The 27,074-nt window shown below is 31.1% G+C and overlaps 1 protein-coding gene across 1 annotated transcript; it reads left to right on the top strand.

The window, feature by feature from the left end:
* Positions 1 to 1,833: 1,833 nt before the first annotated feature.
* LOC124532700 lies at positions 1,834 to 26,417 on the top strand. Its single transcript, XM_047107726.1, has 2 exons — positions 1,834 to 2,019; positions 25,107 to 26,417. The coding sequence occupies exons 1-2, from the start codon at positions 2,014 to 2,016 to the stop codon at positions 26,076 to 26,078; spliced, it is 978 nt and encodes a 325-aa protein (XP_046963682.1). The 5' UTR covers positions 1,834 to 2,013; the 3' UTR covers positions 26,079 to 26,417.
* The last annotated feature ends 657 nt before the right edge of the window (positions 26,418 to 27,074 follow it).

The following is a 27,074-nucleotide window of genomic DNA, read 5'->3' as shown; positions in this document are numbered from 1 at the left end:
TCAAATACGGGAAAAGCACCGTAAAAAAATGTAAACAGTACAAAAATTTAAAAAATATGTTTATTTGATATCATAGTCCTTTTGGAAATAAAATATAGTAATGACTACTCATTTAAAACTATTATGGCGTTTAATGTCCCTTTTCAGTAATATATATAATTTCCTTATACCAGATATATTGCAAGTTGAAAAAAAACTTAATTTCTTAATTTTGGAACTCAATTATCTGTCTTAATATAAAAATAAAAAGATTGTTTCAATTTTTTTTGGAATAAAATAAGAATGCCTTGGACTTGAATATAATCATAATATAAAAAGTAAAATATCCAGATAGACTTAAATGAGTCACAAACTTCTATGAACGCTATCTAGTCTACGTGTGTAATTCATTAATATCGTACTAGGTTACAAAGTTGACAAAGACGCTCATTTGCGGGTCACTCACTGGTAAATTCAAGGACAGCGAGTTAGGACCCTTTGTATTTGTGGGGGCCTTGAAAGTTTTATTAAATACTGGTTCTCATAGTTTATAATGTTGTTGGAATATAAAATCTATTTTTGTTATATTATAACTAAACATTAAAATGTTATTTACATTGTAGGATATATGAGTTACACTAAAAAATTAATTTATACTCATTATTATAAAAGCGAAAGTATAAGCTGATTTATATGGCTGTTACGACTTTAGTTTCACAACCCTGGGGAAGGACAGACTTTCTTTAACTAACCCTTCTAGATAATTAATTTGGGAATTCTTTGTCGTAGTAATAGTTGTGTGCAAGTTCTTCGTTTTCAAAGTTGAAACTGTACAAATGAAAAAATATAATACTAAGTTACCTAATAGCCAAAACTTTTCAAAAGCTATGTCAATGAACTAATAATTCCAAGGTGGTAAAATTGCGGTTTCCAGCTATATAGTAATATTTAAATTCAAATATGAATACCTAATATTGTCGATTACGTAGCTCTAATAGGACATAATATATTTCCTTGTTGCATCCTTAATGTCGCTTGCATTACAATTCGTAATGGTCGTTAATTAAATAAGCAATGGATAGGTATTGGAGTTCAGTTACCATGGATACATTGGTAAATACCAACATGGTCAGTAGAGCAAATAAATATATATTTCTTATGCCTACGTGCTTACCACACTGTTTTTGTAACTTTCTATTAAAATTAAAAAACTAACTTCATTCATAATTTAAGCTGAAAAGTGTAGTATAGTTTTTTTACTATTTCATAGATTTATTTTTCTTTTGATTGGTACGTAGTCTAAAACAAAAATTTCGAGCCGAAATATTAAATTTGCACTTTACTTTTATAGAGCTTTTTAAATTTAATGATTAATACATAAACCAACATAACATTATTCATTCATGTTAAATTCCGATATCATTAAGCTTATTTATCTATTTCGAATAAAGATTTTTGAATTTGTCTTTGATTCGTAGATAAAGTAAGAACAAAGCATAATCACTTTGTTGTAGAGCTCGGTGTAAGCCCGTCTGGATAGACACCCGCTCATATGATATTGTTTTGTTCCGGTTTGAAGGCTCAGTGAGTACAGGCATAAGGGACAGCATTTTATTACATTTTGCATTATATTTTGCCAAGGTTGGTTGCGCATTGGCGATCTAAGGAATTTAATTTTCGGCGGCTAATTGGTTCATATTATTTTACAAACGTATTAAAACTCACAATTCATACATCCTGTAAAATCAATTATTATTGTATCGTCCATGTTATCAGAAGTCATTACCCCGATACAATTTGCAAAGGCCCTATTGTCGCAAAGTGTTGATTGCGGCCGCAGGCTGACGAGAAAGTTTGCATTTTTTAACCGATCCATTAGTCGACCGCTAGGCACCGCGGCAAAAGAACGTGTACTAAATCATAAGTAACCGGTTCCGTGCTTTATATTTGTGTTCGAAATTCTTAAGGAGAAACTTTGTGTATTTGTGACGTTTATTGTTTATCTATCAACGAGCGCCATACAGACATCAAAATATGAACGTAAGTTGATTATTTAGTGTAATATTTTACTTCAGGGTCCTTTACAGTTGAAAGAAAAAGTTGACTTTACTTGTACAGTTTACTTGGTTTGTATCGTTGCTCTTATAAAAATAAAAGCTTGTAAGTGCTGGTAAGAAAATTTAATGCTTCATATTTTCGACAATTGTGTAAATTAATTTTCAAAATAAACGTACTTACGTGGTTATAAAATTGTTTTTAATTTAAATTGGCATGCAATCAAACACTGGTAGAGCGAATCAATTTAACGTGTTGTTTATTATTTATTTTTGATGTGATACGCATAAAATCCTACTTATGTATAACGTTAACCCGCATTAGCGATAAGAAAAAAACTTACCATAAATTTGATTTTTTTTTTCAAAGACAAATGAAATGCAGTAATTTTACAACAGTAACTTAATTGTTAAACTAAACAAAGAATTTAACATTTCATCCAATGCAGAGCTAAAAGTCATACTTAAATACAACAGAAACGAAATCGTGAGTAATCTTTTTTATGAGAATTTTCAACTAAACAACTTACTCAGTGTTGCCATAACGCATTTTATTCAAAAATAATATTTGAAAGATTCATTAGCGGAAAATAAAAGTGTTATTAAATATTATTAAATGTTATTTACGTTCATGATATAACAAATTAACAATAATTAAAATGTTCAGCCCATCTTACGTAAAAATAATTAAATTTGAGGAAATGATTACATTGATATGATTGATTTATCATTCACTGAAATAGCTATTTTTATGTAAAAGAAGTTGTTTAATTATGTAATTAAACATTAAAATTATATATAATACCAATTACACTTAACGGAAGTTTAAAAGGAACTAATCAAACTTTGATGTGATTCATTGATTTTGATACAATTTATGTAAAGATCCTTTAATTCATCTTAAACTATATGAACAGCACTATCATTATCATTTTCTGGCTATAATAATTTCAATTCAACGCAGTTTTGTTTTTACCTTTCATCTATTACGTATTCTTAAAAATAAGGCAATTAACTTCTAGACAATTATTTCTCACACAAAAGCTAAGACTGACGTATATTAATACATATTTTTGGGGCTGAAAACATAATCGAAAAAGTAAATATCATAACCAAGCTTTTTATATAAGACTTTTGCCTATTAACTTTTTAAATTGTATATATTTTTTTTTTATAATAAAGTTTTTATGAGGGTTTTACGTTTGCCGTTAGGTATATTATAACGAAGTGCCCAAATTCGATGTTCATCAAATCTCGGAAAAAATTTGTCAATAGATAGATCTATGGACAAACATTACGTTTTTTGAGTCAATATTACTACCAAAAAATTTTACTGATATATACTGCAGTCTGTCAAATTGATACTGATAAAAACATGATTTATTAAAGTTTATTTATTGACAATAATAATTAAAGAGGAAGATCTTGTCAAGATTTTTTTTTTTATTCTTTATTGAGGAACAAGTTGTGAAATATTCATTTATTAGTGTCGATTCAGCTCAATATTTATGGGGAAGACACGATTAAGATCGACATCTCAATTTTGTAATATATACTGACAGATGACGGTTCTCAGTATATTATACTAAAACAAAACAATATCCTTATGTTGTAAGCGAGTATAAAATGTTATGAATACTACGGAACGATTATAATCTTAAACTTTAATGTGTGAACTGTCTTAACAAAAGGTAGTTTTTGCTCGTTTACGAAAACAGTGATACCCGTAACTACGAGCATTTCAATAAAGTTTTATAATACTATTTCAAAATCATTAAAACATATAAATTCATATTTAGAACAATTTTAACGCCTTCAGTTTATCTATAAACATATATTTGGTATTAATTATTTTAAGTAAACTTAACTAACCTTTAAACTACAGATCAGTGACATTAACTTAATATTCTCATTAAAAAAAAATACAAAGATTAGTCAGTGGAGATGAAGTCATAAATGTTTTAAAAACAAAAATGAATCTAAGCCTTTCATTGAAGCAACTCTAATACTACCTTGTTTGTATTATGTTGATGAAAATTCACATACATTTACATACAATCGGCAGGATCGTTAAAAGGAGTAATTATTTAATTTAAACGTTATCAATGCAAGATTTGACCCGTCGCCGTTGATTTAAACTTTCCTTTTCTTTCAAATTAAATAACCTGTTTCCTTTCACTAAAGAGAGTTCGTATTTTACATTTCGTAATTTTTAACTGTCGTATATTCGAAAAGTCTTTACAAAATAAAATAGTTATGCAGATTCAACAAAAAGCAATTTTTTTTTAAAGTTTTAGTTTAAAATATTTGTGTATATGGCTTGTGGTGAGAATTTTTCAGCCAACAATAATTTTCGTCAAAAATGAACTCTTTTATTAATTTTTAACGTTTGTATATTTTTAATTATATTAATTAATATGTTAAATTATGTGTACGATACAACATATTATTACTTTAAAAAATGTTATGCTTTATAGTGCGTATTTTTTTCCAATAAGGAAGTTCCGGTGCTGGACTTACTATTGGTTCCGGAGCAGTCAAAGGCACGCACTAGTTGGTTAGATCATAATATAAACTCACAAGATCATTTTATGAATCATAGACTGAGTCAAGTTTCTTGGTTGAATGGTTGAGTGTGTTGAACTTTGATTCAAAAATTCTAAATATTTAAAGCCTTGTAATATTAAGTTAAATAGAGATTTCAATTTTTCCAACGTACCATCAATGTAGGTTATATTTTGTTTGTCTTTGCTGTTTCCGATTACACTCAAAAGCTAATTTTTAATTCTCGGTCTATCGCCTTTCAATTGCAGCCAAAATCCTAAGATATAATTAATAAATTTATTATTTTTAAGATTAAAAAGGAAAAAAAACTTTAATTAAGTTTAATTTATTATGTTATTTTTGTGACACAATTCAAAATTCCTCAATTTTAATAATTGGTGGTATCACTGATTTTAAAAGTCTTGAATTATCGTAGATGACATTGCGATAGGCGGCCGATTACAAATGTATGACGGTATATCGTCCATATTTTATGGGGTGGCAATGAATCGGTTAAGCAAGAGTTTTTAAAGTAAGCAAGTAAGCTAGGGTTGACAATGTTCCATTATATGATAACCATATTCTTTAGCTAATCGGATTGAGTGTATATATTCAAAATGTTTTAAAATCATACATTCACAAATACATTAATTTTTCATGAACTATATTTTATTTTTCATTCAATGTTACCAGTAAGATAATTAGCTAATTGTATAAGAAATAAAAGTAAACATTAAATCAGATTACGTAATAGTTTGCGAATTATAAATGAACCGAAGCGTATTTAATTTTAACGTTACATAATGTTTACTGTCATTGTAATCAGATAACGTATAACAACCATTAAATAAATCAATTTTAACGCCACCCCGATTTCCGTTTTTCCAAATAGGGTATTACTATGCTTGTTTTCTCAACAAAAGCAACGAAAAATATATTAACCTCTATTCTTGTTATAATACTAAATTAAATTTTAAACCTTTTATTCCCGCAAAAACGCTGTCAGTCACATTGATGACGTCATATTGATAAAAACAACAGCATATGTACGACTGGCACTCATTTAACGTTAAAAACTCTAAATACTTGTTGTTTTTTGGGAAATAATGAATTACAATCACTATTATTGTAGTGTATTAATACTAGCATTAAAACTCCAGAAAAATTGTTTATCAAAGTGACAGATGATATTGAAGTGACAGACTAAAAATTACAACTTTTAATTTAATAAAAGATAGAGCCCTTTTATGAATTAAAATCAAAATATTTCTGCATATATTCTAATTGTCATATTAAATTATTTATTTTTATCTACCGAAAGAACCATATCTGTTTTAAATAATATTTAAGTCATGGCCGATTCATTGTGTTCGAAAACTTGATATTTATTCGTGGTTACGATAACGCGTTGTGCATTACAAATTCTATATATGAATCATAAAACGAAATTGAAAATATGTCAATGATCTATGACACACATGACATGGGTATTTCGCTTTCACTGTATGTGATTCTCTTTTTTTTGGTAAGTGGTCACCATCACCCATAGACAATGACGCTGTAAGAAATATTAACTATTCCTTACATCGTCAATGTGCCACCAACCTTGGGAACCAAGATGTTACATACCTCGTGCCTGTAGTTACACTGGCTCACTCACCCTTCAAACCGGAACACAACAATACTGAGTACTGTTATTTGGCGGTAGAATAACTGATGAGTGGGTGGTATAACCTACCCAGACAGGCTTGCACAAATCCCTACCACCAAGTAAAATATTTCGACGACCTCCGTGGTCGAGTGGCGTGTATACCGGTTTTCATGGGTACCCCGCTCCGAGGTCCCGGGTTCGATTCCCGGCCGAGTCGATGTAGATTATCATTAATTTTCTATGTTATCTTGGGTCTGGGTGTTTGTGGTACCGTCGTTACTTCTGATTTCCCATAACACAAGTGCTTTGGCTACTAACATTGGGATCAGAGTAATGTATGTGATTTTGTCTCATATATATTTTATTATTTATTTATAATATATATATATTATAATACCCATGTACCAATTTATAAATAAGAAAATATTAAACGAGTATTAGGTTATAATTTACACTTTCATTGTTACATATAGTGTCCCTTGGGCCCCAGTTTCATTGTTACATTAGGTCTAGCCTAACGAAGTCTTCTGGCACAGTCCAATCTATATTAATATTATAAATGTGAAAGTAATTTTGTCTGTTCGTTTGTTTATCAGTCTTTCCAAACCGCCGAACCGAATTTAATGAAATTTAGTACGAAGGAAACTTGAGCTATTTGCCTGACACATCACAACCAAATCCCCTAAGAGGCGAGCGAAGCCGCGGGCGTCTACTAGTATGATATAAACTCTTCTATCCAAATTTAAAAATTACAAAATTATATCGAGTTAAAGAGTTTAAAAAAAAAAGATTTGTATTAGATACCAGGTGCGGGCTTGCTGGGCGTTTGGGTACCCTTTGTACTTTTCTGTTTCTCAGACGTTCATATAAATAGTCGTTATAATCTGTTGCTTATTTACGTCGTAAACAAAAAAGTAATTTTGTCAAATTGACAATTAAAATATTGAGACCCACAAGTGCATTCGGAAATACCATAAAGGAAAATATATTCTTCGTAATTATAATTTTAGTAAATTTTTATAGTTATTTAAAATGTTCGTAATAATATGTTACAAACATATTTCCCTGTTACATATGTTCATAATGAAAAACTGTGAACTACATTTGAAACTGCATGAAACTATAGGATCATTGATTCTTGATCGGCATAACATTGCATGTCTTGTTTAACTAATTATTACGCATTGAATGCCTACCGAGAATACCACTGTTTTCACGAAGGTGATATCAGATTCGTTTTTTTTTATTCACAACGCAATAAACACACGGGCAATGATAGTTAGTGGTACTGCCGAGTGACGTAAGCAATTTAAAAAAATAAATCATGAAATTAATGTGAAATCATTTTTTTCAGAATATTTTATAATAATAATTTTCACTCTACATAAACGCAAATAATGAATACCAAATATTAATGACTAATAAATTAATACAATATACTAATTATTTTCACTTTTTTATTGAATTAATTTTGTTTTGGGTTATAAACGTGATGAATTATATTACTATACTTCGTAATTATAATAATTATTACTTTATATTTGAAATGAAATGTAGTTAATCTCTATTATTTTAATATTATAAATTTCATTTTAGTAATAAAATATACTTAAGTATTGTACCTAAGAATGCATATTGTGACCGTCTTAAAGAGTCGCACACTTTATTAGTTAATATTAATATGTTTTTATGTATAACACGTGTAAGTGTAGTGACTGTTGATGGTCCTTAATAAATAAATAAATAAAATATAACATCGCCTTATCTCCTCCACTCCTCCTCCACAGGAGGGCTGGTTCGTTTTTTGCCCAGAGGATCGGAAATGCGATTCAACGGGAAATGCTGCTAGCATTCTTGCCACCATTCCACGCGGTCAAGATTTGTACAGTAACTAATTTTAATTCATATATGTATATATTTAAGAACTTAATGTTAAACATTTTTATGTAAATACATTTTAATGTGTCTAAAGACGCTTGCATTCTACCATTATAATAGCATCAATAAAAATAATTAATTTCGTTATAATTGATAATTTTCAAATAAATATATGTAAAATAATCGACCCGAACTATAACTAACTAATTTACTGTAATTTTTATATAATATTTCAAAATCATTATACATGTGTACAATTTCAGCAATCATATTCTTAAATATTTTCTATCATTGAATTTAATTCGTCCGGATTTAAGCACCTGTATCACGTTGAGGGACATTTGCAGTGTGAGGTTATTTCCGTTTAAATTATTTCGTGATGTGAATTTTATTTACGAGATAAGTGATTAAAAATAACGTTATGATTGATTGGTGTTGTTTTACAATTATAATAGTACCTTGGCGAATGACTGATAAAAAACAATAACACGTATTAAAAGAGAATATTTAAAACGTTCAATATGGTTAGTAGAGAAATATTTTAAAACCGGTATCTGTTTTGACATTACTAGATCCAGTTTTATTATCTGTGTGAGGGCGTTTGGTGAACGGCAAATCCTAGTATAAAGTCCTTTTAGGTGGGTTAACCTGGCCTTATCGATATGAATAAATTATGTTTACATAAGTAATTAATAGATTATAAGGCCAATTGTACATTTCATAGAGAGAGAGAATGAAAGCTTGAAGTACTCTTGTTAATTTAATGATATATATGGTATCGCTCATCACTAAAACAAATGAACTAACTGTATTGTCTTGGTGTGTGTGTCGCCAATAATAACACTACTTTGTTTGTGTAAGTGTACTTTGTGGCCAATTGTTAGCAACTTTTTATTTCGACTCATTTTCAATTCTGTTAGTCTATCTAGACATATTAATAATCAAAGGTTCTATGTACTGAAGCTGTTATATGGATTAGGTCCTTCCAATTTTACAATTCATTATATGTTATTATCATTTGCGCGGTCTCATCCCATTAACGACAATCGGCACCGTTTAGTTTAGTTTGTTTTAAAACACTCCAACAAAACAAAGATGACTTACTTTTCCTTTGGTATATTTTAGCGTTAGGCTTAGTTTCCTGTCATCTATACTGGTGATTGAAGCTTCAAAAAGTGATGTTATTGGTGGATACGATTATAATATTATAGTTTTTTTGCTAATGAACTCGTCAACGCGAATAAAATATTACAGTCAATATGTTGAATCAAAATATAAAACAATTAATACAAGTTAACTATCAATCCGCATTTTCATCAAATAACAGTTACTGTTATGATATCTTAGACAACATGAGTAAAAAACTTAATAATTAATTTCCCGTCGAAGCGTATAAGCAATAATTAATGATGTGTGTTATTTTGCACGTATTACAATAAAGTGTAGCAAACAATTCGTATTCTAGACACAATTTCTAATTTGACAGAATTGAAAATATCCATATTTTTTTAAAATATGTAGTGTTACCAGGTGTGATATTGAAATATGAACACGGAAGTGACACTAACAGGAATGGTAGAAGAAAGTCGAAAATATCTAAAGAAAATGGCTGTCAGAAATAATGAACAATCAAAACATTCATTAAGCATAAATATTGACTATCTTTCAAGTTACTGGGGAGAATTTACTAAAACATAAAAGTTAATCACTCTCCAAGTTAAGCAATTAATAGACGAGGCTGCTTAATTTGTTTCAACACTCGGGAACGCTGTGTGATAAAAAAGGGTAGCTATAGTTTTAGGAGTCCAGGCTTAGGTACTTATCAATTATTATTTATGGCCTTTATTGTTGTAACAACTGAACACATTTTATTTTGATAATTTCACGAGCAAGCGTTTCAATTATAAGGCTTATTAAACTTATAATACTTTATATAACAATAGAATGGACACCACATTGTCACGACATAAGTATTACCGCAACAAATTAAACCTCAACCTAAAGATACGACGTTACAACGTAAGCCTTTCCAAAGCCTGTTAGTCTGATATGCATTAATTATTATTATATCAATAGCAATAGAGTGCATATTAGTAAATCAATTACAAATACCGCAAATGTTATAACAAGTGAGAGTATATCAGGAAATGAACAACACTGCATTCCAAATGCTTGCTGTCACTTCAGTCTTTATTGCTATGAATATAAGATCGATAATACTCTGTACGAATTTGTTAGTAGTTAGGTTATTCTTTCGACCATGCATTTCGCGTTACAGTAGGTATCTTTCTTTTTTTTTTAATTCGCCAAGTAAGTCAAGAGCGTGTCAATGGCAATGATTCAACTAAGTATATTTATTTGTTGATGTAAACATTATTGGAATTAGATTGTTGCGCTTGACAATATAATGACGTTTATTTTCTTGTACAATTTAAGAGTCACGTAATTAATTGAAATATGTCAAATTGGTTACTGATTGTATAATCGTCTATGTGAAAATATTATTGTCTATGATTAGCTATCTGATGGTAAGTGGACATCACCGGTCATAGATAGTGACGCGGGAAGGGTTAATACAATTCCTGGTATTACCAATGCAATGCAAACCTTGGGAACTATGATTGTCACAACTCACACTGAATCATAAACCCTTCAACCCGAAATACAACAATACTAAGTACCTATTGGTGTTGGTCAGTAGAGTATGTGAAGTTTGGGTAATACCCACCTAGATACACAAAGCCCTACCAATTAAAACAATCTTATCACAGTAAGTCTAGTCTCTTTGACGCAATATAAATGCAGAAAAACTAAGACTTAACTAACTAAGAATCGTATCCGGTAAAGACCCAAAAGGGTCTTTATCTAGACTTTCTGTCATACTGTCAAATTACATCTGTCAAAGTTTAAACGATACCATAGACAATTAATACTTTTTAACTCGTTTCTAGGAGTAAATATTACCTCAATATTAAGTTTACATTGTGACGTAACGTTTCTTAGGTAATAAAAAGAGGAGACTTTAAACGACAATTGATGCAATTACTGTAACTTTTTTATTTAAACTACGTCACTACAGAGTATAAAACAAAGTCTCTTACCGCTGTTTGTCCCTAACTTTAAAATTACGCAACGGATTTTGATGCCGATAATTTTAATAGATGAGTGATTCGAGAGGAAAGTTTTTGTGTATTAATACATGGACAGTATAGTAAAGAAACACTGACAATTTTAGAAGTTTCTAATGTGATGTCGTAAATAAACAAATTCTTTCTCATTTAGTACCAGTATTGCACCCGTGTGAAGCCGGCGCCGGTCGCTAGTAATATAAAAATATCATGCAACTGTGGCTTGCAACAAAGAGTATATTTTTAGATTTAAATAACTTATTTCCTTATCAACTAAAATCCATTCTAAGTGCCTATTAATTTAAGAATTAAATAAGAACCTCTGCACATCAATTTAGTTAAAGGCCTTTTTTTAATTTAAATCTTAACCATTTTAATTTAAAGTAGTTGTTATATAAAATGTTCTCAAGCGATTATTAATGAAAATTCCGATTACATAAATAAACAAAGTTCCCAGGAAAAGAGATGTTATGAACTCAATTATTTTTAGATTACTATGAAAACGGAACTTGCGACGTCTTTCTCACGCGCTTTTAAGTATTAAAAAATTGTTTTAGCTTTCTAAAAATAATAAACTTAAAATGGTATTATAATTTTAAAAATAGAAGTAGAACTTATTACATAGTACTACTTTAACTTTCAAAAATAAAAGTACCTACCATATTAATGGAATGAGCTCGTATTTTAAAGATAGAAGGTCTTTGCCCAACTGGTGGTCATTTACCTACCATTATGGCTGAAGTACCTATGAGCTGTTTATGTTATATATTGACGCTATATTGAAAAGAAGGTTAAGAGAATATTGTTTTGTAATGTTTCTTACGAAGTCAGTATTTACCAAAGACAATGAAAAAAGTTTCAGTGTTGAAATAATGTATATACTGGTTCATATGTACATATACTGGTTCATATGTACATATAATGGTTCTGTAGTTATATAATGCTATCTTCTTCTTCTTTTAAATGTCATATTACTAATGACAGATAGAAAACAGCTTTTATCTATATGCTTCTTCACTCTATATGCTTTCAAAAAAAAAGGAACCAGTATGCTATGGAAAATAAGAAATTTGTTTTAGATTTAAATAATTAAGCTTTAATATATACATTGCATTGCAAAATAGTAGAAATGAAATAAAGATATTTGTTAGAAATTTTAGTTTTTTATAATTAACATTTTACTTTAAAACAAAATATAAATCTTACATTACATATATAAAAATAATATATTGGGCACATTAAGTGATCGCTGTTATACAACCTAATCACACTTTTGGCCAAAACGTTTTTTTTTTTTAATTTCAGCAACGTCGCACTCAGATGCTACGTTGTTTAACCGTTACGATGATACCGGTTTCACTTCGTTATAAAATATTTATAAATTTAAGTGCTTTATAAATTGCAATATTAATAAATATTTATACGTGGCAAATAAAAATCACAATATTCATAATTATTGAGAGAGAGAGAGCTACAACTATTGTTTTCGACCGAATTTGGTGCGAATAATTTTATTACACGGTTGTTTTCGCAAGTAGAACAGTCAAATTTCCGACGCAGATTTGTTTAACCTTAACCTATATTTAATTTAAAAAAATTAGCCTAATCTTTTAAATTCTAAAATTACGTTAGATTCTCTAACTATTTTATATAACTAGTATTTTTTGTTTATTCAATGATCATCTTTACTTTAATTATTATAATGTTGTTATTTAACTTATTATGTTTAATAAAATAGCTAGTTAGTTTTCCATTTATGCAGAGCTAATTATTAAGAATTAATTTAACCTTTGCAACATTTGTAAATAAAAAATAAACAAATGCAACTAAATCTAAGTGACAGTTCAAACAAATGACATTTAAAGTCACTTACAATCGCCGTTGAATATTAAGAATAAAAAATGCTTTTTTATTGACATGCCAGTAAAAACGGAAAAGTTTTTCCCCAAACAAAACACTGTCGATAAAATTTCGCGACTAGAAACACTTGAACAAGTATACTTTATAATTTAATTCCAATGTTTAAAGTGAAACTTACAGTGTGTATAAATAACATAAATCTACATTCAATGGCGAATGATTTTCTCTGTAATTGCTATTATTCCTTCACCATTCGCAGTTCTTTGACTATCATTCTCATGGTGAAATTCTATATACCTCGTTGTCTCTGTTTTTTTTTTAATTATAACTTTTTTAACGCAAGGAGGTAAATAGAAATCATTATAAAAATCTTTCATCTGTTTAAAAGTCGAATTTTATGATTAACGTTTGTATAATTACCTAATGTTTTTTTAAGATTGTGTTCCAATCGCAAGTTGCATTAATTTAACTTTTTGTTTTTTAATTTCGTTCGGATACTTTCTACAAAACCTTATTTATGATGTTTAACAAAACATAATAAAAATGTAGAAATCTTAGATATCTGACCAATTAACCGTTTAACCACTTTCACCCAAAACTTTCCACGTTTCGAGACTTGTTTAGATGTTTAAAAAAAATTCGATCACGACAGTCTCGTAACAAAAATATTTTTTACTGTTATCTGTGAAATGTAACATAAATTTTATTCACATTAATAACAAAAAATGTCGATAGGATTATATACGTATAGTCCAAACTTTAGATTAACGTATGCAATTCGCTAATAACTAAGCTATATTTTGCGTTATTCATGAATATATCTTGATATATAATACAACACCATTCCACTTTACCACTTATATCGACTCTAATTTAATTTCCAAAGTTTGGATACCATTTTTGACGATTTTATATTATTGAAAATCATTAAGGTACTCATAAACAATCGATCTAAATGAACTTAATAACAATAAATTTTGTACATGTTTCAGACGGTTTTGAATAATTTCAAAGACACGACTATAAGGCACATTTGTGTACAATAAGCAATCTTTGAAATTGTTGTAGTAGTTTTATCGATATTGCAAAATTCAAACAGCATTTGGGCAGCGGACACTAAGTGAAAGGTACCAGGGTTTTATTTGAATGTTTTCAGTTTCGTAACTTGAATAACAATACAATTTGAGATAACACTATTTTGCATAGATACGCAACATATGTAATGGTATGCATTCAACGCTTCATTTGTTATGTCATACAGATTAACCTCGAGAGGATTAAACAAACGAACAAACAAAAGCTGTTTGTTTTTTTTGTTTGTATCATCAAGAGATTACATTCTTAAGAAACGATCCATTGCGATTTTAGTAAATACTCCTTTCTTTTCCACTTTTTTTTTTAATTTATCAACAGCGTCACATCTACTTCTTACGATTCGTATTTCCATACTTATCACGATATCATCATATAGGTATATGTATGTTTTTTTTACGAATATGTGGTCGTTTTTTACGTGTTTTGAGAAAATCTGTAGAATATGAATATTTATTAATAGGAAATAACGTCTAGTAAAGTTTAATAAACAATCTGGTAGCTGTGCCATATTGAACCTTATCACCGCCACTGAACACTGTAGAAAATGCCGACCCTGTATCGAATATTTTTATAAAGTTTTTATAAACAATATTATAATTTTTATAACTAAATAAGATAACTGTAACTATTTTTTTCCTCCCTTGACACTAGCCCTAAATAAACCCCCCTAAATTTACCCCCTCTAGTGTAAATTCAGCGCTGAACCTACCAGGAACTCATAACATCAAACAAATATCAGACTAATGTGTAAAACCGTATATTATTACCTATTATTCTACTAATATATAAATACATCTTTATGTGTAACATTCTTATTTTTAAATATCAATTCCGTATTATTTTTTTTAAATGTTAAAACGAAATATAGATCGAAGACGTCAACATCCTGTTCAGCCAGTATTGATTCATCTAAATGTTACGTTTAATATTCGGACAAATAAAGTAATTCATTAACTTACCAACCCAACCAGTTATGATGTTCCAATTAACATGTTCCAAATGTTAATGACATGCAAAATTCCAGAATCAGTAGTATTTGCGTTTTGTATAATTATATTATGCTCATATAAAAACTTTGTAGGCGTTCGAGACTTTTATAGAAGCTCGAGCCCAAATGTTTTTAATTAATATTATTATTCACATAATTACCTACTACCCGTCCCAGATTAACACGGGTTGGTGGCAGGGCCTTGTGCAAGCCCGTCTGGGTAGGTACCACCCACGCATCAGTTATTCTACCGTCAAACAACAGTACTCAGTATTGTTGTGTTCCGGTTTGAAGGGTGAGTGAACCAGAGTAACTACAGGCACAAGGAACATAACATCTTAGTTCCCAAGGTTGGTGGCACATTAACGATGAAAGGAATAGTTAATATTTCTTACAGCGTCATTGTCGATGGGTCATGGTGACTACTTACCATCAGGTGGCCCATATGCTCGTCCGCCAACCTATTCTATAAAAAAAAAAACATATTAACTTACGCGGTTTACGAGACGTACGCCAGTAAAACTCTTCCTAGAAGGAATATTTTTTTATCGATATCTTGAATATCATCTTCAAATTTTAACCAATTACAAAAAAAATAATATATTTTACGAATGAAATTTATTCAATATAGAAACATTATCCTTACTTATTGATTATCAAATTAAACTCTCCCGCCGATGTGGAAAAGAAAATAGCTGAGAAATTGGTGAGAGAAGCTCAAAGAGTTTTGTCATTTTCACTATTTACGCATATTCAATGAGAGAGAGCCGAGATGGCCGCCCAGTGGTTAGAACGCGTGCATCTTAACCGATGATTGCGGGTTCAAACCCAGGCAAGCACCGCTGATTCATGTGCTTAATTTGTCTTTTTAATTCATCTCGTTCTCAGCGGTGAAGGAAAACATCGTGAAGAAACCTGCATGTGTCAAATTTCATAGAAATTCTGCCACATGTGTATTCCACCAACCCGCATTGGAACAGCGTGGTGGAATATGTTCCAAACCTTCTTCTCAAAGGGAGAGGAGGCCTTAAGCCCAGCAGTGGGAATTTACAGGCTGTTGATGATGTTGACACATATTCAATATCTAAAGAAAAAGCCAGGAATCTTTTAATTTCCAAGACGTTTCAACCACGTTTCTCTTTGTTAAACAACGACTGTTTAATGTTATTGTTGATCAAAGTCATTCCTCGGGAATCACTCAATTGACATAAGTAGGAGATGCGACGGAGCGTTCTCTTACATTTATGATGTTGTGATAATAGTATATATTATTAGTATAATCCTAGTCTGGCAATATTCATTTTTTATTCATTTGAACGGAAAAAGTTGCAACACTTACCCATGTAAATGTGACTTTTTCCTATAATACATATTGTAGTTTTCAAATACAAAAGCCACATAACAACAATAATTGTTGTCAAAAATCATATCGGTATATTGATGTCGGAATGATACGTTTTTTTATTTATTACAGAAGAGCTTAAATATTCTATGATATTTATTATGATTACGTAAAAATGGCGTTTTGAATTTTGATAAAGTTATCGGGACTTTAGAAGAAAAATTTAAGTGTGTATAAAGTGTTGTATTATAAATAAAGATACATTAATCAAAAATGATTAGAAGTGCACAATATAGCTGCGCTATAAACAAATTTCATGGAATATGTAAATACAATATATTTTTCTATTTATTCTACATGCTATTGGAACAGGCTATATATAGTCGTAACTAGCTTAGCTTGGCTATCAATTTATCAGCCAAGATTATAAAAACTACCCATATTGTGCGCATAATAAGTCTAACGTAGAATATATAGTTAGTCTTATAAAAGCTGTTTTATATTTCGGTGACCATAAAAATTACCTACTTAATATTTTGTTTGTATCGTTTGAAATCCTTACCATAGTATAGAACAACGTTATTTTGGCGTCTGTACATACCTACACTTTGATATTCTCAAACTATCCAACGAGTTTTAATTCGGTTTTCATCAATAAACAGAGTGATTTAGGAAGGTTACATGCATATTATAGAAAAGAAATGCCGAGAATTTCAACTTTATAACAAAAAAAACCTTATGTTCTTCAATCTAAAGTTTAGTTTTAGTTTTAAAGTTGTATAAAATAATATATACTATATTCTAACTCAAAGATTAGTAATTTGAGTAAATTTCTTATAGCAAACATTTTCTTTATAGAACAGATAGGCAACGTTGGTTTGCATCGTACACAAACATTTGTATTTATATATGTTGATAGATGTAGCCTCCAACCACCCTTGTGAAGCAGATACTAGCTAATTAAAGTACAATAATTAGAAAGGATACTTTGACGCGGATTGAGAACCACTGACTTAGAGTTGCTTATAAGAATGACTTTGGTGTTTAATATAATTTTACAGTAAGTACTAAGTAGCGTATAGAATTATAAAATTTCTTTCCCTTAGGTTCCGAAAAAAAAAAAAACTTTGATTTTACTCGTACAAACATATGGCTCAAGTCAAACTCGTTTTCATAACCTCATTACAGATTAGTTAGTCAATTTTTTGACGTTAATTATACATTGCAGTTCGAAAGATTTGTGTCAAGAATTAGACTCAATTATGTGCACGTATTATGTGTACTCATTTCGTTAAAATTGTATCGTTCAATCAACTGTTAAACTTTTATTAAACAGATTAAATTATTGAGAAAATCTTGACGTATTAAACATTCAACCTTGTATTGTATGTATTTAAAAATATTCTTAGTAAAGAATGTTGTAGTTACTGTTTTTGAAGTGGGCAACATTATTAAAAAAGAAAACATTGGCGGGAAATTGAACTCTCTTGGGTTATACGCTGGAACCGGGAATATTGTTATGACTTTCATCTTCATTACTTTTTCATTTTCTATATCCATTGCTTAACTTTAATAAAGAAGAACGTTATTAATGACTATCGAGAGTGATCCTACAATTATAACAAAATTATTTTAGCTTACAAGAATATATACGTAATCAATAAAACGAATAGTAGACGATATAACTGACAGTATCGTAAGTAAATTGTCTGAGGTGAAGTTTCACTTTCTTTATGATTCCCACCACGAAGCGGTACCTTAACACGCGCATACTAATTGTTACAAACCGACGATTTGTTCGTCATAGATATAAAATAAAGTAACTTTTTCCTTTTTAATTTTACATAGTAAACGCTAAAAAGGTTTTAATAGCAGATAACGAATTAATGTTACCAACTAATTACCAGATAAATTAATTATTTTTTATTCAATTGCTAGTATGTCACATATAATTGACTTCATAAGTACGTTGTGATTCAACGATTTCATAATTAAAGTATAATTAATCATTGTTATGTGCTCATTAAAATATTTTTTTTTGCCATTATAGTTTTATACCTTCGTCATAGTACGGTTACAAACATTTTTTTTAACTGTCAATAAAAATTAAAGAATATATTTTTATTCTGCTACATTATACACGTGTAACGCAAGCATTTTAATAACTATTTGTAAACAGATCACCCTGAAAGTATTGCCAAATATTTTTTCTCCAATATCAAGTCATAAACAAGCTTCACACGTATTACACTGACCCTCAGTTGCACAACTAGCAATTGTTCCAAAGTGTAGCAACATCGTGGTAACTGAAAACGAAATTACGACTACTTTCAACTAACTCACAAATACTATGTGTAAAGATAAAAAGAGGTTATATTCTTTAAATAAAACTATTTATAACGGATGAATCGCGTATATTAATTATTTTTAAACATCCCGACGTTTCGAGCACTTTGCAGTGTTCGTGGTCACGTCTGCCCGTGACCACGAACACTGCAAAGTGCTCGAAACGTCGGGATGTTTAAAAATAATTAATATACGCGATTCATCCGTTATAAATAGTTTTATTTAAATGTGTAATCATCGCGAAAATTTAAGACAACATTAGGTTATATTCTCTCTTTATTTTCAACTAGCAACCCTCACCGGCTGATGAGGCATGCTGATTACTAAATGTACTTCAGAATTTATTTATATACGACATCACATTAGAAACTCCAAAATTATCAGTGTTTCTTTACTATATTGTCCATGTATAGAAAAACGTTCCTCTCGAATCACTCTATCTATTAAAAAATCTGCATCAAAATCCGTTGTGTAGTTTTAAAGATTTAAGCATACAAAGGGGTAAAGGGACAGAGAAAGCGACTTTGTTTTATACAATGTAGTGATAGTGAAGTGACTATTTACCTGTGTGTCAATCTGTTGCGACATATATTTGCGTCTTAAAATAATAATCACAGATTCTGGAACGGCCTTGTAAATCTATGTGTCACAGGCTGGATATGCGTTCGATGCCCTTATATTCGAGCATGGTCAGTAGAAAGGTAAAATGTCACCTAGATGGATGATCTTTTATTTATAAGTTGAGAACGTAAGTGCAGTATGATCGAGGGCTTCCTAACGATATGTGTAGGGTATTTACAGTATGCAAGGCAGAAGGCTGTAAGACTCCAGACCCGGACGCATTACTAACTCCGGCGCTACATGGATTTTAAAAACCAATACCAAAACGATACGATACAAGGTGTATCTTTACATATTATAACAAAGTCGCTTACTGCTGTCTGTCTCTATGTACGCTTAGATCTTTAAAATTTTTAATTTTTTAATAGATAGAGTGATTCGAGAGGAAGGTTTTTGTATAATACTTGGACTATAGAATATAGTAAAGAAACGCTGTCAATTTTAGAAGTTTCTAATGTGATGTCTTAAATAAACAAATTTAGTAGTATATTTAGTATATTTAGTTTTAGTATCAGTAATACAACCGTGCGACGCCGGGGCACTGGTTGTTACATAAACGCACTACTGGTCTATGACTAAATAAATGTATATTTCTGTGTGACAGGAATTGTTTATTACAACGCCTTTGTCTATGGGCAGATAATAATGCTGACCAGTAAATTTAAATAGTGTAATTCTGTTATAAAACTAAGGTTAGTATTTATGTGTATTGAAACCGATTCGACGTAACACTTCACTATTTAATATGTAGAGCGTGCGGTTCCGACGCACCTTGAACAGAGATTTCCTACTTCCCTTGTATTGATTACAGAAATTTTATATTCTGCTGTGAAAAAAATATTGCAATTTGCAAATGACTTAAGTACAAACTTTATATCAAACATTTTTAACCTTTGTATTCTACGTAGCGAAATACAGCATAATGCGCATCTGTATTGTCAGAATGAATTTGACAATTAAAATAAATTTTTTTTTTCTTAAATTATGTACTCGACGATGCTCAATTGTTTTTTTTTTTGTTTTTTTTTTTTGTAAATCTTAACCAAAGAGTTCGCGTTCTAATCCATGAAAGCACCATTGAGATATATTCATCTCTTGCTGAAAATCTGCCACATTTGTATCCAGCAGCATTTGAACACAAACATTATAGTAGCGTGGTTGAGCAGATTATCAAATCAGTGAGAATTCGAAATTTAAAAAATGAATTTTTCAAAAACAATTATGTTTACAAAAGCACAGACTAAAATGCAACGATAGAGTCTTCATCAAATCAAAATTACTACTCCTTACCAACGGAACAATGTGATAAGAAAATTATCATTACACGTTATTAAATTCAGAAATGATTGTGGCCTAAAAAGTACGCCATACGCCATACAATATTGTCTGATCGTATAAATTCTCACGCTGAGATTAAACTTAGTTATCTGTGCTAAATTTAAAATATGCAAATCTATTCACGTGCAATCCATCGAACTTAACTTATGCAATCTGCAAAGTTTATTTAAAAAAAAAAACATTAGATTTCTATCCTGTTTTTAATTATACAGCTTGAATATTATATTTAGTCAATATTTTTTAAGTAATTTAATTGCTCAATTAATGTTTCTTTCATTTTAAATAAGAATTGGTATAAAGCGGTGATTATGAAGTTTGACTATTCCGACAATCGATTACGTTTTTTTCTTCGATCGCTTATAACTGTCCATTACTGTACTGTATAAATTTAGATGATGATGAGATGATGATCACACGATGATGAGGAGCTGAGATGGCCCAGTGATTGATTGATGACTGCGGATTGAAACCCAGGCAAGCACTTCTGAATATTCTTGTGCGTAATCTGGGTTGGAATTCATCTCGAGATAGGCGGTGAAGGAATAAATCGTCAGGAAACCTTGTGCATGTGTTAAATTGTACCATATGTGAATCCATCAGCTCGCATTGGAACAGCGTAGTGGAATATGTTCCAAAACCCTTTCCTTGTTGTTGTTGTTGAGGAGAGACAATAATAAAACTACCCATAAAACCAATGTTCTTCGGTTCTTATATTTACTGGTTGGGTTGGAATTCACGATAGCTTGAGAATGCGATCCCGTGATCCCGAAAAGACAGAGAGGATACTGCTAATTTTTCAGCGGACATTCCGATGTAAGTAGGGCTCACTAGACACATTATTCATTTAAGGGAAACACTCCAGGCGTTTTTCCAATAGGTCAATAAATTGTGCATAAAACACTCAAAAAGTAACTTTATGAATATTTGAAAATTCCCTGTGATACGCAAATGGATCACCGTTGGTAAGTTCATCGGTCATAGACATTAAGTTGGAAACATTAATCATTAATCAAATCAACAATGTTTTGCCGATGCTGGGAACTAAGATTGTGTCTGTACATTGGAATACAACAATACTTTGTGGCAGGGCTTTGTGCAAGCCCGTCTGGGTAGGTACCACCCACTCACCAGTTATTCTGCCGCCAAATAACAGTACTCAATATTGTTGTATTCTGGTTTGAAGGGTGAGTGAGCCAGTGTTACTACAGGCACAAGGGACGTAACATCTTGGTTTCCAAGATTGGTGGCACATTGACGATGTAAGGAATAGTTAATATTTCTTACAGCTCCCTTGTCTATGGGTGATGGTGACCACTTACAGTCAGGTGGCCCATATGCCAACCTATACCATAAAAAAATCAGTATTTAATTTTTGGCACATATGACAGTAGATGATGACTGGGTACGTACTCAGCGGGCTTTTGCAAATCCTAACCAAGGTTTGGTGGAGCCGTACTGAATATAAATAGGCTAATTATCACAGACAATAAATAATAGTAACATTCAATTCGACAATTAGTTAAATTTAAGTGTTCTATATTCAAATAGCTCTATCAAATCGTAATGTGAAGTATATAAAGTAACTACACTGGGTCACTGAGAAATAAAATTTACTAAATAATAAACAAACATTTAATATTCAATGTTTCAATAATAGTATCCTGTTGTGTTTAAAAAAACACTTGAATTTGACTGACCCAAATATTTACAATGTAACGATATAGATATAAGTATAATATATTTTTTGCTGAATGAGTCTAAGGTAATTGTGATGATGATCTGCGCGATTGGGACCTTGACGGCCAATCTAAAGGTAGACTAGACCACGCAGCACATATAGTGCACAAATATGTGCAAACATAAGTGTTCTTTGTGTCGAGATGGCCCAGTGGTTAGAACGCGTGCATCTTAACCGATGATTGCGGGTTCAAACCCAGGCAAGCACCGCTGATTCATGTGCTTAATTTGTCTTTATAATTCATCTCGTGGTCGACGGTGAAGGAAAACATCGTGAGGAAACCTGCATGTGACAAATTTCATAGAAGTTCTGCCACATGTGTATTCCACCAACCCGCATTGGAACAGCGTGGTGGAATATGTTCCAAACCTTCTCCTCAAAGGAAGAGGAGGTCTTTATCCCAGCAGTGGGAATTTACAGGCTGTTGTTGTTGTTGTAAGTGTTCTCTATTCTCTAACTCTAATCCAATTGTATTACAAATCACAAACAGTTTCATTTGCTTTAAATCATTATCATCCTCCTGCCCTTATCCCAATTTCACTTGGGGTCGTCGCAGCGTGTCTTCTTCCATACTTCTTGTCTGACGTTATCTCACAATTAACATTATTTCCAGCCATATCGTCTTCCACAAGTTATGTTAGTTAATTACATATGTATATAATCCTGGAAGTCCGCAAGTATGAGCTGTTTTTTTATCACTGTACTAATATAATGAAATAAATCACATTACTTGATTCCATCTAAAGGATCCAATGATCTGCCCAGCTTTGGAAAATGTGCCAAAGCTGGGCGCTTTGGGACATTCTCAAAGCGAAAGAGATTATTGGAAAGAAGTTTGTTACTCAGCTTTATATTAATGTGATATAAAAAAATTGTGCTCATTCCACCACACTGCTCAAATGAGTGATGGTAAATATAAATGTAATAGGATTTCATCTAATATTTGCAGTTGCAAGTTATGACGATGCTTATGAAAGACAATAAAAAACAAACAAAGCACATAAAAACTCATCTGTTCGTACTGGAATCTGACCCTCTTTTCGTTAAAGGTCAATATGTACTGCCTACAGACATATATCTACCTAAGATATCTTTGCAGGTAAAGGACGAGGATCTCAGACGGACGATCTTTCATTTTTTTAGTTACATTCAATCAAGCGTCCACGAAAACGCTTAAATATGAGATAAAAATAAAAAAACCATAGCCACACTCTACTTTCTATGAACAGTGAACTACATTTTATACTAACATCCGCATACTGGCCTAAAATAAAAACAAGAGACCAAATAAAATATATAATTACATTAAGCTAATCTAAAGAGATTTTTATGGAAAAAAAAAACGAAAAATTCAAAACGTCGATTACGAATATAAAATATATTAGAAAAATCTTCTATAATAGTAACAAGAAAAACGTGCTTGTCCATAAACGTTAACCGCCAACGAGAACACGGAAAAGTGTCATTGAACTAACACACGCATATTAACTATTCCACGACTTCACACGTGTCAATGTCTTATTAACATCATAATTGCACAAACATTTCAAACGAAAGCTTCGAAATTTGAAAGATAATACGCGCTAAAATCCTGCTTGACGTATGTAAGGCATTTGAAAATAGAAAACGAACTAATGACCCGCTAGCGCCGCTTGAGAAAAGGAAGTTACTGTAGGTCGCGTGTACATATTATGTTTTATTTATTATGAATAACACGTGTTAGTTTCTTATAAAACAGATCAGTCTGTTATATTTTGCATATACATTTATTGTCTACTTTTATTGCAACTTTATCCTAAGTCTGACGTTTCTTTTGAAATAAAAAAGTCTTCAGTAATATTAGATATTATAAAATTAAATTTACCTAATCTATATGCCTACATAATATTAACAATCAATAACATAAAGATATTTTTTAATGAAAGTTAATTTCACTATTATTACTTAAAAAAAATTGTAATAAATTGTCAGGTATAATTTACAGCGTAAACTATTAAAGTTTTCTTGATTGTTTTTTTAAACTTTTGAATGTACATTCAGAACGTGATTGCTTGAAATAAGTCTTTGATATAACACCAGTATAAAAGACGGTGAAAGTGTTTACTTTTAAATTAAGATCTGTGGCGTAATTTTGCGTAATAAATAAATACCGTAATATTATTATGCTTTAAGTTTATGAAGTGGAACGAACTAGATGACTTGTTCTACTTTTGTCATTTAATATTTCACAGATAATATCAGATTAAGATACGAAAGATTTTTTTTTCTTTATCTATTAGGATGCTAAAGGTATTGCAAAATAAATCTTTACTGCTGGTAATTCTTGAAAAAATATATTATTACCTAAATAATACGCTAAGCGCTAACAAATCAGAAAATGTTACACGTTGCCAAGGTTAACTGAATTCGCTCGTAAATATTTACGCTTACGAAAGTCTCTCGCTGTGAATGTTCTAAGTAAAAAATCTTATTTAGCAAACTGCGGTTCTCGTTAATAAATAACTTTTAAATTTATACTAATAGAGAATTTTTCCCTTCTTTCAGATAATATGGTACGGCGTAGCGATCCTGGTTTTACTGGAAAAAGGCGTAAATGGACATGGAAGGCTAATTGAACCTCCGTCGCGGGCATCGGCCTGGCGTTATGGATTCGACACACCACACAACTATAATGACCACGAGTTGTATTGTGGAGGATTTACCAGACAGTGGAATAAAAATGGAGGCAAATGTGGTGTCTGCGGGGACGCCTGGGACGCGCCTAAGCCTCGCCCCCACGAGCTAGGAGGCAGATTTGGAAAGGGTGTTATCGTCCGACGTTATGCTCCAAAAGACACGATAGTTATAAAAGTAGAATTAACGGCCAATCACAATGGATTCTTTGAATTTAGAGTGTGTGATGATCCGAAAGCTACAGATCAGGATTGCATGGATAAATCAATTCTTCATTTGGAAGGAAGGACTGAAACAAAATACTATCCTCGCGAGGGTAACAGAATTTACGAGATGAAATATCAACTGCCTGATAACTTGGAATGCACTCATTGTGTCATGCAATGGAGATACATCGCTGGTAACAATTGGGGAACGTGCGACAATGGGACGGGTGCGGTTGGTTGCGGGCCTCAAGAGGAATTTAGGGCTTGTGCGGACATAGCTATAGGAGACCGCTTCACAACTACGACGAGAAGACCAAGACCAACATACGTTCCAACCAGCAAGAGGCCTCCAGTGCCAATTCCAGAAGAATCTACCGGAAGTGCATGGTACGGCATCCTCATTGCCCTGCTCACTCTGTGCGTCGCCATTGCCGCGATGGCAGGCATATACCTGTACTACTACAGAGGTGGTATAAATATAAAGAACCTCTTGAAATCCAAAGTGCCCAAGCCTGCTCCAGTTCCTCCTCCAAGACACAAAAGAGCGTCTCTCTCCAGAGAAACTCCCCCAGAAATATCCGCACCAAAAATTATATCAGACTCCGGCTTCGAAACAGTAGATCTAAGATCGAAATAATTTAAGTGAGGCTGATTTGAAACTGCCACTGCCGATTTTAGTCATAGATAGATTTACGATAGATGTAGAATAAAAAAAAATCTCAATGCGTGATTGACTGTGCTGTGTATTGGATCAGATATTTTTGAACCACAAAAAAAATATTTATTGATATTACGAAATTTAAGTTATAACAATTTATTACAATCTATTCATATTTAAGAGTAAAATGGATAGATTGAAACTAATAAAACCAGGAGTTCACAGTAAGTAGTGGTTTGAAAATGTATCAAAAACGATGTAAGAAAATGCAGAATGGAGCTGGATGTATTTATGTTAAATTAAATTTAATAAAAATAATGATTCTTTTATTTTAAATCCCAGAACATAACGAAAATAATAAAGTGTGTAAGGTGTTAAAACATAGTATTTTATTTGTATTGAGAATTTAACTGACGCGGGATGCTATAGAATAATCTTACATTTTGTCCTTAATCTATTTAAATAAATTTATAATGTAGAGCTTATCCCATCACAAGAGGAGGTCAAACAACACTTGAAATCGACTTGACGCGATTTTGACCGAAGCTTTAATCTATGAATCATTATAGATTAATGAAAATAGCATATCGGATTTCGACGAAGTTGTGATTTGAGAATGAAGTATTTATGTAAAATTAAAGTATGTAAATAATAATTAGTATGCCCGAGGTATGAGTAAATCACATGAAGGACGTAAATCTAAGAATTGCTATGTTGCAAGGGCTGCTCACCTTACATTATATTTATTCTGCTTTTTTCTCATATTTCTCATAACTTTTATCGTATAATATATTAATAATAATATAATGCAGACTTTCACAGATCGTTACAGTTATAGAATAAATTATTATTTACATAATAAAATACATTCGTTTAAGTACCATTGAAAAGGTTAATATGTTATTGTGATAAGTTTTCGGAGTAGTCTACGCTGTTCATATAGTAACTACTAGTTGGTTGTATAACAATTAATTG

This window comes from Vanessa cardui, chromosome 10 (assembly GCF_905220365.1).
Source record: "Vanessa cardui chromosome 10, ilVanCard2.1, whole genome shotgun sequence".
Classification (NCBI taxonomy): Eukaryota; Metazoa; Arthropoda; class Insecta; order Lepidoptera; family Nymphalidae; genus Vanessa; species Vanessa cardui.
The sequence above is the reverse complement of the archived record's forward strand: the minus strand, read 5'-3'. Positions and strand labels throughout refer to the sequence as shown.